This window comes from Sapajus apella, unplaced genomic scaffold (assembly GCF_009761245.1).
Source record: "Sapajus apella isolate SASKATOON/1434 unplaced genomic scaffold, GSC_monkey_1.0 scaffold4, whole genome shotgun sequence".
NCBI classification, from domain to species: Eukaryota; Metazoa; Chordata; class Mammalia; order Primates; family Cebidae; genus Sapajus; species Sapajus apella.
This window is the reverse complement of record NW_022436944.1, coordinates 51,252,733-51,267,923: the sequence shown is the minus strand read 5'-3', so window position 1 is coordinate 51,267,923 and position 15,191 is coordinate 51,252,733. Positions and strand designations below refer to the sequence as shown.

Genomic DNA, 15,191 nt, shown 5'->3' with positions numbered 1-15,191 from the left:
AATCTCTGGACAATTACGACCTTCAAAAAAATTTATCAAAGTTACTCTAGACCCTTAAGGATGTCTCCAGCTCAAGGGCTCAGCCTTGAGATAATTTTTTTAAACCTCAGAGAGGAATACCTTTCCCTTCTCTTTCCTAGAGACTATAAAAAAACAGGCAACCCCAACAGGTGAATAAGACAACTGGTCAGTCAAATTATTGCTGAACTTTATTACTCACATACTGTCAACAACCCTTTGACCAACAAAGATGATGTCTTTAAAAAACGCTGAGCCAAAAACAAACAAAACCCCACAAATGCCACAATTCCATTTATCTAAAGTTTAAAAATAGGCAAAATTAATTGTATTGTGTAGCAATGCACACAGAGCTTTACCACCTATGAGAAAAAAGAAGGATGTCATCACTATAAAGTCTGGGGGTGGGACGGATTGAGAAACATGCCAGGCTGTCTAAAGTGCTGGCAATCAATGGGCTTGATCTGGGTAAGAATCACATGGGTGTTCATTCTACTCTACATTAGATTTACATTGTTCAGAATGTGTCATACTTCATTACAAAAGAAAATTGTTTTAAAAACTCGAAACTGAATTTCTCCTCTAATGAAATCCTTTGCAGAACTCATTTCTTTGCTCTTGTTTATAGAAACATTTAATACTTATTTTCAAAGAATATAACAGCACAATAGTTCTGCCTTCCAATAGTTCTGTACTCCATTTCAGATGTGGATTGCACAAGATGTATAATAATTTAATAATAAACCTTCTTAAATAGGGTATAGTCTACAGGTGCTACTGGTATTTTAAGAATAGGCATGAGATAATAAATATGTGGTAGGCGTAGCGATCAAACGTGAGTTTCCAGTTTTGATCCTTTTCTTCAACTCCTTATGGCCTGTGTTCTCCTTAAGACAAATTTAGCCAGCAATAAACAATAAGCTGTGCATATAGAATTTTGAAAAATCTCACTGCACTCATTTTATTTTTTTAATAGTATGGACAACAATAAAATTTTTTTTTTATTTATTTTATTTATATATATATAAATATATATATATTTATATATATTATAAATATATATAAATATATATATTATAAATATATATAAATATATATATATTTATATATATTATAAATATATATATAAATATATATATTTATAATATATATATAAAATATATATATTTTATATATATATATACACATATACACACACATACATACATACACACACACACACATATATATATATCTTATATGCTACAACATTATCTATCGATAAGGGGCAGACGACAGAAAGTGAAACAAAGCACCAATATTTAAAGTTTAAAAACAATTCATTTGAAGGATTTTACAGGTTGGAGGGATGGCTAGCTATTACTAAAGAAAAAAATACCACACTCAGGAGAAAAGTCTTTAACTACCTGAGAACAGCTAATAAACCTGTAAGACATGAAAAGAGAGAGCAAGACAGAGAGAAAGTAAAAGAAAACCCCAAAGAAAGCATTATTATCAACTTGGTTATCAACTAATCATCAATACTTTAACACCTAATATAAAAATTCCTTTAAGTATGTCTTTATGCACTAATATTTCCCTTTTAATAAGAATGAGAAAAAAGGCAAGAAAGAATAAAGTTTTAAAACTTATGCTACTAATTTATGGAAATTATAGACAATCAGTACAAATAATTTTTTAAATAATCAATTCTAAGTAAGTCAAGCCCCCACACAAAAGCTCCATGTGTTTCTGTATCTAAGCCTGAACTGTCAGCAGTTACAATTCCGCCAATTTAAATTGACTGATAGGAAAGCAACTTCCCCTCATCTTCTGAAGTAATATTTTCAAACAAGTTCTCAAAATATTCCCTTCTAAAGCAAACACAGTGCAAAGAAAATGGAAAAAAAAAAATCTAGCCAAGCTATAACTGTATCACCTTAGAAAAAGTATTTCATCCTTCTGGTCCTCAGCTTCTTAGACAATATGAAGACAGGCAGACAACACACACTCTAAAAATCCTGTGAGTTAAAGAATCCTGAGTCTACTCTGAAAGTTCAGCTCTCCATCTCCCAATTCCCTTAATTGGCATGGCTTAAGGCTTCCAATCTCACTGAACTTTTCACAGACAAAATAAATCTAAATAAGAACAATATTCAGTAGGATTTGATCATCTTTTCCTCTCAGCTACTCCCTTCAGAGTTTCTGAAAACCCTGTAGTAATTGAAGGTTAAAAGTCTTAAAACCATCAACTCATCTCTTTGCTCCATCAAGACAATAAAAGTAATCAGGTATTATCCAACTAGTAAGCTTAGTTTCAGCTAGAGCCTGGATTGTGAAGAGGTATTTTCATAGACCAATATGTCAAGACTTAAATCGGGGCAGCTGATTAAAAAACATAAATTAAACAGAGGACACTTTTATTTAGGCTGGCCCTGGAGGCAGAGGGTGTAGTAAAAATAACAGACTTTGGAGTCAGACCGACCTGTATCCTTCAATTCTTGTGGGAAATAATGAATTGAATTATCTTTTGTCTATGGAAATAAAAGATGTCACCTCATCTCCTCAATTCTAAGATGTCACTGGATTGTAAAACACTGTAAAAACTAAGCATCTGCTACCATTTAAAACATATATTAATGTTATCCTGCAACATTAAGTTCCACAGAAAGAAACGAGTCACAGTTGAGAGTGGTCAATTAGCACCAACAGTCACAATTTTTTAGATTCATTTGTCTACAAATAATACAACCTTGAACAACATAAAGAGGCATTCTCCAATTTATGTACACATTATACTCCAAAATATGTTTAATGTTTTTCATTTGAAACTATGAAAGCATTTTCCCAAAAACATTAAATTCTAAATAGTGGTTAGATTTCCTGGCAAGACTACAAATGCAGATTAACCTATATTTACCTAAATATGGGAGCCTCTGGGACAACTGATCCTATCTCCCCCAACAGGAATCCTCACTTCCTAATGCATTTTTCTTTTCTTTTTTTTTTTTTTTTTTTTTTGGATGGGGAGGGAGTTTTGTTCTTTTTACCCAGGCTGGAGTGCAATGGCGCCATCTCGACTCACCGCAACCTCCGCCTCCTGGGTTCAGGCAATTCTCCTGCCTCAGCCTCCTGAGTAGCTGGGATTACAGGCACGCGCCACCATGCCCAGCTAATTTTTTGTAGTTTTAGTAGAGACGGGGTTTCACCATGTTGACCAGGACGGTCTCGATCTCTTGACCTCGTGATCCACCTGCCTCGGCCTCCCAAAGTGCTGGGATTACAGGCGTGAGGCACGCATTTTTCTTTAAAAACAAACATACAAAAAAAACCCTACAATATTGCCACTTTCCATCAATTTCTAAATTCCTGGAAATTACTCATGGTCAGAAGTAAGGAACTGAAGCCTTCTCAGAAGAGTTAGTGGTTTAAATACAAAAATACCAGAATCAGGTGAAGTAGATAGTGGTTTGAAGACAGAGTAGCAGGTTAACCATTTATGTTTTCTCCTTTCGACAGTATTAATTTGGCTTATATAGTATATCTGTGAGTCCTATATTATTTGAAAATTTTTTTTTTTCCCTATTTATTGTAGGGATTGACAGAAGCCACTTTTGCAATCACACTAAAGCTAAACCATTACCTCTGGGTGATAGATGACAGAGACAACAGGCTGACCTATAAAAGGCTTCTAATAATTCAAAGAATTTAGGAGTTTCACATAAATTAAACCTAATAAAACCAACATCAACAACAATATTCATCTAACTACTTCAGAGTGTCTTCTGAGACAACAGATTCAGCAAAGCCAAGTTATTTAACAGATATGGGGCTAATGCATTGGCTTACAATGCACTCAGGTAAGTCGCTAACCAAAACCTGGAATGATGGAATCTGATCCTAACTTCAGTCTAAGGACACAGAAACAGCATTTATATACATAGATTCAGATAATATAGAAAACAAACACTATGCAGAAATAAATCCTCTATCATGGCGTTGGGAACAAAGGTGATATTCTTCACATCATAGTAAATAATGTCTGTCTACAAGCAAGATTTAAAAGTAGTAATGAAGACATGCTAAAGCAAAGTAAAATATTGATTGTAGAATCTAGGTGGTGAGAGTATATGTGGTCACTATAAAATTAAACCTTCTTGTGTATTTGAAATTTTCATAAAGTTTAGCAATAGGTCTGTTGAATTGTGGGGTCTTTATAAATCAAGTTAACTGCAGTATTGTCACTCTCTAAGGTAATTAGGTTTTAAAAGTAAACAAATTGAGAGGAAAAACATGATATTTGGTCACTCGAGAATAATATTAACCTTTCCATCCTTCATTTCTGAGCACTTGTGCACTGACGGATACTAAGATGTAACAATAAAGACAAATGTTAACATTTTCTTAACCACTCAAAATTTATTAAGAGTATAAAAACTGATTAAGTACAGAAAGGATAGTTAAGTTAGCCCATATTCATTAACAACTGGGTCAGGGTCTACGATGTAAACGCTTATGTTGAGTTTCTAAAGCTTATAACCAATGTTGTCTTTATGCAAACTACTCATGGCAGTAAGGGGCATGAAGTCCTATCCAAGCTAGCCTTCAAGATATGAATACCCTAAGGTGGAAAGAAAAAGTCCTAAGGGCATTTATGATAGAGTCTAACTACCTTAGGGCTTATCCTTCAGGGAATCCATGATTAATACCTTTGGAAGCCATCACACTTAAACAAAATGGGAGTAGTACCAATCTTATACGATTCAGCACGCAAGGCACTCCGGAAACCAAAGCTCAATGCTAGAAAAATTTCAATTGTCAATGAAATCAGTAATTAGTAACAGTATACCTGGTCTGAAGTGCAGCTGGACTGCTGATGCTAATGATCCCACAGTCAAAGTGACTTTTTAAGATTTGGGGATGTTTGTGTTCTAAAACTGGTTTTGCTACCAATTTGTTTTCTTCAGAACTGAGGTCAACAGCCGCTTTCTGTCATCTGCAAAGTGAAGGAAAACATGGAGACCTCAAAGTACAGGAAGTAGTCCCCAACTTACAGCAGCTTATGTTCCAAAGGTTTATCACTCCTTTGAAAATATGTCTGTACTAATTAACCTATTTATGCCATAGTTTCTTTGGAAAAATTGCATTCCAAGTTCCAACTCTAAATTGCAACTTTCTGCCCAGCAAAAAGGCATCTGCTGCATTTGTGCTAACTGCAGCCAAAACCTAAGGTTCACAGAATTCTCTCTAGGGAGAACCCACTATATAACCTGTGAAGGCAGGAAAAAAAGGCAGCTCTCACATAGCGAACTTCATCGCTTCTACAGGAAAGGTTTACACAATTTAACAAGATAATGGATATGGAAAAGATATCTGGCTAACATATTAGCAATTACAATAAAAACATGTAGAAAACGCCATTTTGCTCCAGATGAAAAGAAGGTATAGTTAAGTGCTGTTAAAGTGGTTACGTTTGGCCAAGTACAGACAACATATTTTCAGACTGCTTCCTCATATCTGATCAACTCAGCTGATAAGGGGGGATTCACTAAAGTGAAGTCAAACCCCAAAAATGTTGCTAAATTCTAAAAAAGTGCAGTGTACTTCAATAAATAAATCACACACCACCCCTTATGAAAACTGGTAAGATATATAAAATAACTTGTGTGACAAATTTAAAAAATAAGTATAACTCTGTGAAGAGAGTCACTTTTGGCAGCTAACTTGAGTCTTTTGTACAATTTAAGAACTACTGTAAAATTTAAAGAAATAGCTCACAAACAGAGAAAGCAAACCTTTCAATAAAAAGACTCAGAAATGAAACCAGTGATAGAGATATGGAAAAAGAGGTCAGGGAAGATATGAGGAGGCCGGAATAAACTGGTTTGTGGATACAGAAACTGAGAGTTACATTTAAACACAATTAAAGGTCTGTGTCATTGCTATATGGTATGATGGTGATCTGAGCAACGCTTCAACTAGTATAACACTAGAGTGTTCAGCTACAGACCAGTTAAAGCACTGTGGCTATTAGTAGCTGTAGAGGAAAACTGAAGATTTAAAAGCTCAAAAAGGCTTTAAAAGCCCAAAGTAGTAATGGCAGGCAGTCTACACATCCTCTTCCTTTTAATCTTTTCAAAAAGAATGACTAAGAATTCAATAAGAATGAATGAGATGCCTACTACTTGAGATCTTCAAAAGACATGAAAAGAAAAACAAGAGGAAAACAAGATTTTTTCTTTTTGTCTGAAACCTGATTCTCTCATTAAGTTACCTGAATTATACATTAGATTAGATTCATACTGACAAATCTCCATTCACAGTAAGGCATATGGACCTTCCGTTATTACATAAACTCTTTACTACTAAGCAGGATTATCTAACATCATGAGTATAAACATTTAATTAAGAATGTCAATATTAAAAACATAACTATGAAAAATACCTAAATTAAGTAGCTCTTTAAAACAGAGATGTATATACTTTCAAATGGTACAAATTTAGCTAAATGATAATCTGTCAGAAATGCATTTTCACAGATTAAAAAAAAGAATGAAGCAAAATCTATTTTTCTTTTTGTTTTAAGATGGAGTTTCGCTCTCTGTTACCCAGGCTGGCGTGCAGTGGCGCGATCTTGGCTCACCGCAACCTCTGCCTCCCAGGTTCAAGCGATTATCCTGCCTCAGCCTCCCAAGTAGCTGGGATTACAGATGCCCGCCACCACGCCCAGCTAATTTCTGTACTTTTAGTACAGATGGGGGTTTCACCATATTGGCCAGGCTGGTCTCGAACTCCTGATCTCAGGTGATCCACCCGCCTTCGCCTCCCAAAGTGTTGGGATTACAGGCGTGAGCCACTGTCCCCAGCCAAAATATATTTTCATGTGCATGAAAAAGAGTTATGCCCTCCAAGCATATTGTTGAAACTGGAGAAAGAAAACTTAATTCCCAGCTACACTAAAAAAAAAAAAAAAATTCACCACTTTATCTGTTAAGCAACCCAATAAGGCTTTTCATTATTACATTACTCAATTTTAGTCGGGCTCTTTGGCTGACTTGATGCTGATTTCTATTAAGGAAAAATGACAAAAATCTTCTCAACATTCAGTTGTGATTTTTTTTCCACAACCTTTAATTTCAGGCCCGGAGTTACTATCAAACAGCAGTCAGCCTTCGATTTGTAAAAATGTTACTATGGAAATATTCACAATTTTGCTACCTGAAATGTTTGGTCAACCATATATTTCTGCTATTTTAATCTGAAAAGAGAACTTTCTCTTTTCACATTGTTCAGTAAATACTAGTTTTCATTTTCTGGTCCCAATTTCAGTTTCATCTAATTTGCTCAAGTGTTTCAAAGCAAGACCACCTAAGAATATTTTGTCAATAAGGCTTCACAGGTATTCTTAGGCTTAGAAATAGTCCACACATTTCTTCTTCTGTGATCGCACATTAACAAAAAGGCTTTTAAAAATACTAGTGTTAGGAAAAAAAATCAAAACTTCTAAAGTAGAATTAAAACATTTCATGCAAGATTGTCACAAGTAACTAACTGATCTAAATTGAATAATCCATAAGTGGGCCCCTCTGGTGTTGAAAAGATGTTGCATTATCAAATTTTCTCACCGTAATAGCTGAACTTAAATCTGGTATATTACTATACAGGTAAGTCATCCCCCCCCACACACTTATTGTCTATATAGTTAGTAACTGTCTAAAAAGATTATCTTTGTATTTCAAATGATAAAACAAATATCTTAAATTTAATTAGGTCTAGCTGTGAGGAAGTAAGATTAACTCAAGATGCACAGGTTAACAAGATACACTAAATTAGTTTAAAAGGCATACTCTCGGGGGAAAAATCCTAACTCAGAGGGAAAAATCCAAACTCGGGTTGGGCAAGTGGTGAAAATAAAGCAATCTTCCCATCCAGATAATTCACAGACCAACGTAATATCTAAGTCAGCTAGTGTTCTTAAGAGTGGGGTAACTTCCTAAAACATTCAGTCAGTCCCTTATACTACGTGCAACTTCGGTGTTATCATCTAGAACTCCAATCACCGTGGTACTGTTTGCTCTTATGCATAAACCTTCCTGCAGACCGATAAAGAAACTAATGCAATGCTTTCAGATACTGTGCATAACACACAAGGGTGACAGTAGCTAACAGAGTAAGGATCTCGTTCTAAAAAGCAACCCAAGACGTTAGTGTAACAGTAAGGTGCTGAGTGCACTTAAGAGCTCTGAAAAAAAGCCGCTCTTTAAAATGCCTAATGATAAATAAATAAGAGTAGCTAGCTTTCAGATCACTTTCAGGGATATTATTTCCTTCCCTCCAACACCCCGCTCACTCTCCTTTTCCCTTCTTGTTTTTTTGAGAGCAAAAAGAGAAACAGTAAAAGCGTAGAACTGCAAGGGTGAGCAGCCGGGGTTCCCGCACATCTGGACCCACCTCCAGCGGCAACGGGGCAGCCCCTGGCCGATTCCGTCTGAATTGGCAAAAACGCGCTCGTAAAAATGAAAGAACGCGAAAGCAGCCGGCGAAGAGGGCGGGGAATCCGCCAAGAGTCGGCGGTGGAGCTACCAGCCGGCTCCCGGCGTGGCGGGTCCGGACTCGGCGACCAGAGCCGGCAGCGAGAGCCTGCAGCCACCGTCCTGGCAGTCGTGACACTTGGCCCGCCGAGGGTCAAGGTTTCGTTCCCGTACCCCTACGCCCCGACTCAGGCGGCTCAGGGCAAACTTCGCCCACGGGCAGGGGGCGCGCCCGGAGCTCCGGGACCCACGCCCGCCTCAGCCGGGACGCCAGCGGGGCTCGGCGGCGGCGTCGTGGGGCCAAGTCGGGGAGCGCCGCGGCGGGCAGAGGAGCGGGTCCCGGTTCCCCACGGGCCGCGGGCGGGGGAGGGGCGGCGCTGCACTTACCACGGGTCGAACTCGTGGATGATGCTTTCGAAGCGGATGACGGCGAAGAGGCGCGAGCTGAAGCCGGCAAGCCAGGCCAGGAAGAGGATGGTGAAGGAGAGCAGCGACTGCCACCCAGCCGGCTGCGACAGCCCCCCGGACAGCCCCGCGGGGGCCGGCTTCGGCGGCGCCGCGCCGCCAGCCGCCTTGTGCGCGCACTGGGCCCCGGGCCCGTGGTGGCCGTGCCGGCTGTTCCCCAGGGCCATGAGGCCACTCCACGGGGACGAGTTGAGGGACGACTTGTGCTTGCTCTCCGGGGCCGAGGGCTCCGCCATGTTGTGCCCCGGCGGCGGGTCTAGCTCTCCTCCTCCGCCGCCGCCGCCGCCTGGTGCGAGGGGTGCTGGGCGGGGACCAGGAGGAGGAGGAGGAGGAAGAAAAAGGAGGAGGAGGGAAGAGCTCTGCGCGCTCCCGCCCTCAGCGCCGCGAGGCCGGGGGACTGGGGGTGGAGGAAGCGGCGGCGGGGAGTCTCCGCCTCAGCAGCGGCCGCGATAGCCGCTCTCTCAACCCAGATGGCCCCTGCGCCCCACTAGCCATCCGTATCCCCAGTGCTGCTGCGGCGGCGGCGAAAGCCGACGGGACGAGGGCGCCAGAGAAGAAGCAGACGGAGGCGGCACCACAGCTCTGAGAAGCAATGACATTCCCTCTCTCGCCCGCCCAGCCGAGAGGAGCAGGGGGAGGAGCCCCCTGGAGTCCGGGCGGAGCTCAAGCAACCTCTGACTCCGCCCCCGGCCCGACAGGAACTGGCCCCTCCGCCTGTCACAAAGCGACAGGTCCGTTAGGGGGCGGGCCCAGAACCGCGGCACCCACCAATAGGGGTGCGAGCTGGGGCGGAGCTTGACCCGACCGTCCCCCCTCCCCCTCCCGGCCTCGCGCCCATTCGCCCGGAGCTGCCGAGTTGCGCGGCTACGGCTTCATTGTCAGTTGAAAGACGCGGTTTCGCGCGCCTGTGCGGTCGGCGAGGAAGGGTACTAGGCGGCTCCGCTAGGTTCATGGGGCTGAGCTGGGCCGAGGGGCGGGAACTGTGGAGAAGCCTCGGTCAAACTCAGCTTAAAGGACGCGGAGAGCGCCCCACAGACCAGCAGCACGCTCGCGGGCTCTCCGCGGTCGTGACTTTTAACCCGCTTTGCGCTGAGCCCCCACCACGTGACGGACGCGCAGGCGCAGTACACTAGCTCTCGGCGCGTGGGTCTGGCGGATGGGCTCTGCGGCCCGCGGCGCTCCCCGCCTGGCGCTGGGAGTGAGTTCGCGGCGGCAGCGATACGGCCCGTCTTGCGCACTGCGCTCCACGTCCCGCCTCCGGCTTCTGCGGCCGCGGGAATCCCAGAATGTGAGCGAAGACAAGTTTTCCGGCACTGAAAACTCATTGGAGCAGGCAAGCGCGCCCCTAGCTCCAGCAGGCAAAATTGGACCTTCTCGCCCCGTTTTCGTTTGTACTCGAAATTGCAAAAGTACTGTACGCTCCCTGGAAAATGCAGAAATACATGAACGGCTGCATACGTTCCGTCGAATGAGCGAGACTAACCTACCCTGGACGTTAGGCTGTTACCCAGTTCTGACTTTACTAAATAACGGAATGAAGATTCTTGTGCACGACTTTCTACACGTCTAGCTTGTATTTTTGTGCCCTTCCTTTCCCCACGTCCCTCCTTGTCCGCAAAAATAAAGTGCTACCAGATAAACTCAGGGCAAGATGAGCTTAAACTAAGTGAGGTAGTGGGGAGACACGAATCGCTCTGATATAAACCCCGTAGAAATTATGGAGCTTTCAGCATAATCGGTGCTCAGTAAGTACTTGATTAGTTGTTCATGTCAATTCACAGCTAATTGTACATTTTATTAGGTAAGTAACATCTGGATATTAAAGGGCATATTGGTGTAAAATTATAAAGGCCCTGAATTATTTTCTTAGGTGATTTGAAATTGTTAAACTACAAATCGTGTTTCAGTATTAATAAGTGGCCTTTTCAAAATGTTAGATAAATGAACAAGTGTTACTCTGAGGTAACTCGTTGAAAGCAAGGTAACTCCAATACCCTTTTAACCTGCTAAGTGATTAATTTTTCTTGTTTCATTACCAAAAAAATAAATATTCTCATAATGAAAAGGTTTCCAGAAATAGACTTTCTCACTAACAATTTAATAGCCAACATTTATTGAACATCTACATTTTAATGAGAATTAGGATAAAATATTAACTGCCCCTATTGTACAGAGAAAGATGGCATGCTTTTCCTCAGAGCTCAAACGGTGCATGCTAAAATGACAGCAGAGGATTTTGTCTGTATTCCCTGAACCAAAGTTCTATCAGCCTAAAATAAAATGTGTGTTTTTATTTTGTTTGGGTATTTCTATTTTATTACCTTTGTGTATCGATTCCCTATTAAGTTCTGCATTATCTTCTTTTGCTTCCTTTTTAAGCTTTTAACGGCCACAGGCCTGGCTGAAAAGTGACGAGGCTTAGTTCTAGTCCCAAATTGTTGCTTACCAGTCGTGTAGCATTGGACAAGTCACCTGCATGGGTTGCCCTTTCTGCTCTTAAAGTCAGTTGTTAATATTTTAAAAGATAGCTTATCTGAAATTAATTTGGGAAATTGTTAAAGAACGTGCAAATACAGGGTAGTGATAAAGGTAACAAGCATTATGAAACCCCTTTGATTCTTGACCTTCATTCATTCTTTCATGCATCCAGCAAATATATATTGAGCTCCTTCTTCATGCCGAGCACTGTGAGTGAACTGGGATGCATCACCCCAGTAGAGGAGAGAAGCAGAGAGGGAGATACAAAGTTTTGACCTTGTGAAAGCCTTAAGTATGTTGCCAAGAAGGAGTACTGTGTGATGGTTTAAAGCACAGGCTGTGCAGACACACTACTGGGTACCAAATCTTGACTTTAGTTCTGAGTCACATGGCTTTTGGCGAGCTGCTTCCCATCTCTGCTGCTTAGTATCCTCATCTTTACAGTGTACATAAGCATTGAACCTTTCTCTTAGGGTTATAAGAAGAAACAAATGAATCAATACACGAAAATAACAGGACAGTGCCTAGCACAAAGGAAACATTCAATCTATGTTGGTTATTCACAATATTACTGGTACTACTCTATATCCAGAACGGTGGCAGATAGGCTATGAGACTTACCTCCCTGGATGCCTTAAAATAACTCTCCATGACCTGAGCTCATCAGAATGCTTCTCTATTTCTTTAAGCCAGAAAATGCCTGCTTCCAATAAAACACCTTACAAAATTAGACAACACCTAGCTGCTGTAGGAGACAGGATAATGAATAATAACCTCCAATTTATAATCCAACAGAACTGGGGTAACTTTTTTTGTAAAAGGCAACACAGAAAATAGTTTCATGTTTGTGGGCCATACCGCTCTGGCCTCAACCCTGTTGTTGTAGCGTGAAAGTAGCAATGGACAATATGTAAGAGAACAGGCATGGCTATTCTTCAATAACTACAACCACACCTGCAGATCGGAGTTTTTTGGCCCTCGTGATAGAGGAATAAGGGGATTGCTGTGATTTAATCTAGCTCAAAATCCAGTATGAGACGGAGGATGTTTTCTATCATGATCACTGCGAAGAGTGAGAGCTCGTGTCTAGGCAGTCACCAAGGACGTGTTCATGAAGCAATTGGCTTAGTCGTAAAGAATAGGTAGGATCTTGACAAGCGAGATTTGGAGGGAGGAAAGGATGCATCAGAAGCAGAGGAAAAGGAAAAAGAAGGCCAAGCAGTGGACACTTGGGAACGAGCCAATAATCTAGAGCTGAGAGACACTGTCACATTTTATCTTTATTTGCTACCATTGAAACAACACCACACTCCAGTCTTAAGATTCCAGATCATATATAGCAAATTAATTTTCTATTTTAGTACTTCTAAAAACTCATATTTCTATGCCTACTATCTCATGGTTTTCAAAAAAGGACATTGTAACAGTGAGGCATGCATTTGATTTCTAAAAGGGCCAGAGGAATTGGCTTAAACAAATAGAAGTGTATTTTCTCTCATAAAGTAAAATCCAGAGAAAGGTGGTTGCTGGTATGAAGTCAGTTGTTCAAGAAACTTTCAGCTTTTTCTGTCTTTACACTCTTTGCTGAATTCTCAGATACCATTTTCACCCGCTTCTATGCTGTCCTCTGCATTGCATAAGAGAAGCTGAGAACTACTTTTCCCAGATTATTTTCTTGTATGGTTCCATGTTACTTTGTCAGTGAAGGGAGCTCAGTCGACAAAAAGACAGAGAGGTGGTTTCAGATAGAAAAGGAAGAATGAATCAATACACGAAAATAACAGGACAGTGCCTAGCACAAAGGAAACATTCAATCTATGTTCAATAATGAAGCTGTGTGCGGTGGTTCACGCCTATAATCCCAGCACTTTGGGAGGCCGAGGTGGGAGATCATGAGGTCAGGAGTTCGAGACCAGCCTGGCCAACAAAGTGAAACCCCATCACTACTAAAAATACAAAAATTAGCCAGGTGTGGTGGCACACCCCTGTAGTCCCAGCTACTTGGGAGGCTGAGGTAGGAGAATCACTTGAACCTGGGAGGAGGAGGAGGTTGTAGTGAGCTGAGACGGTACCACTGCACTCCAGCCTGGGTGACAGAGTGAGACTCTGTCTCAAAAAAAAAAAAAAAAAGGACGAATGGGCAAATGTAAGCTTTACACATCTTTCTGGCTCATGTGAGAACCACTTACATAATTGTCATTGACTAAGACAATTTTGGGGAGCTTTTTGGAGATTATTGACATTTGAAGCAGTTTCCTAGAGTGCTTCTAAGAGATCCCTGCTTCGGTCCTTCAAGCTAAAGTTTTCAAAGTCTCCTTCTTTGACCCTGATCTTCAGGCAACAATTTCCCTTATCTTTATTCTCTATGGTCATTTAACATTAGTGTAAGTAATCATTCTTGATTAAACCCTTTATTCCTGAAGTACCTAGAGTGTCTTTGTTTTCCTGACTGAACCTACTAATACACTTTTTTTTTTTTTTTTTTTTTTTGAGACGGAGTCTCACTCTGTCACCCAGACTGGAGTGCAGTGGCATGATCTCAGCTCACTGCAACCTCTGCGTCCCAGGTTCAAGCTATTCTCCTGCCTCCACCTCCTGACTAGCTGGGATTACAGGCATGTACCATCACGCCAGGCTAATTTTTGTATTTTTAGTAGAGATGAGGTTTCACTGTGTTGGCCAGGTGGGTCTCGAACTCCTGACCTAGGGATCCGTCGCCTCAGCCTCCCAAAGTGTTGGGATTACAGGCAGGAGCCACTGCGCCCAGCCTACACTTTCAATTCACTTAGCGTATTGGCTTTCATTCTCTTGATTATTGCATCACTATTGTAAGATAGCTGCTGCAGCCCCAGACATTACATCAGCATTTGAGGCAGAAGGTTAGGAGAAGGAAGATGCCAATCACGTATGCCTTACTTTTTTAAGAAAAACATGTTCCAGATGCCAATCACATATGTCTTTCCTTTTTTAAGAAAAACATTTTCCCAGAAATTATTTTAGCAGACTTTCTCTTAGGTCTCATTGGCACCACCACCTCCCATGACCATACTGACTTTATATTGCTCTAAGTTACAGCTTCATTTCTTTTAGCATGTCTAGTTTTCCTAATAGCACAAATAGAAGTCCTGAAATAGGGTTCTAGTGGCTGTGATTAATCTGTCTTAGATCATGTACCAATTCCTTTTTTTTCTTTTTTTTTTAAGATGGAGTCCTGCTCCGTCACCCAGGTTGGAGTGCAGTGGCACGATCTAAGCTCACTGCAACCTCCACTCCTCAGGTTCAAGCGATTCTCCTGCCTCAGCCTCCTAAGTAGCTGGGATTACAGGTGCCCACCACCAAACCCAGCTAATTTTCGTATTTTTAGTAGAGATGGGTTTTTACCATGTTGACCAGACTGGTCTCAAACTCCTGACCTCAGGTGATCTACCCACCTTGGCCTCACAAAGTGCTGGGGTTACAGGTGTGAGCAACCGCACCTGGCCTATATGCCAATTCTTGACTAAGTGCCTTTGCCAAGAGAATTAGGCAACTCATTGGCTTAAGCCATCCTGGAGTTGAAGTTGGGTCAAACCTGACTTGTAGGAAATCGGTGGCACTGTTACAGAAAGCAAGCAGGACTGGATGGAGAAAGGAAAAGAGAATTCTCCACTATATTTAGGATGTAGAATTTCGACCAAGAGGAAAGCAACCTGAGCATAGATATTTTCACTATAGTATGCT

The 15,191-nt window shown here is 41.4% G+C and overlaps 1 protein-coding gene across 1 annotated transcript in view; it reads right to left on the bottom strand.

Moving 5' to 3' along the window:
* Positions 1 to 9,300, bottom strand: part of STT3B (STT3 oligosaccharyltransferase complex catalytic subunit B) — a 103,054-nt gene extending 93,754 nt beyond the window's left edge. The window contains exon 1 of the mRNA XM_032268439.1: positions 8,916 to 9,300. Within this exon, the coding sequence (XP_032124330.1) occupies positions 8,916 to 9,229 (314 nt within the window). The 5' untranslated portion in view covers positions 9,230 to 9,300. The remainder of the gene's footprint in view (positions 1 to 8,915) is intronic.
* Positions 9,301 to 15,191: the final 5,891 nt, after the last annotated feature.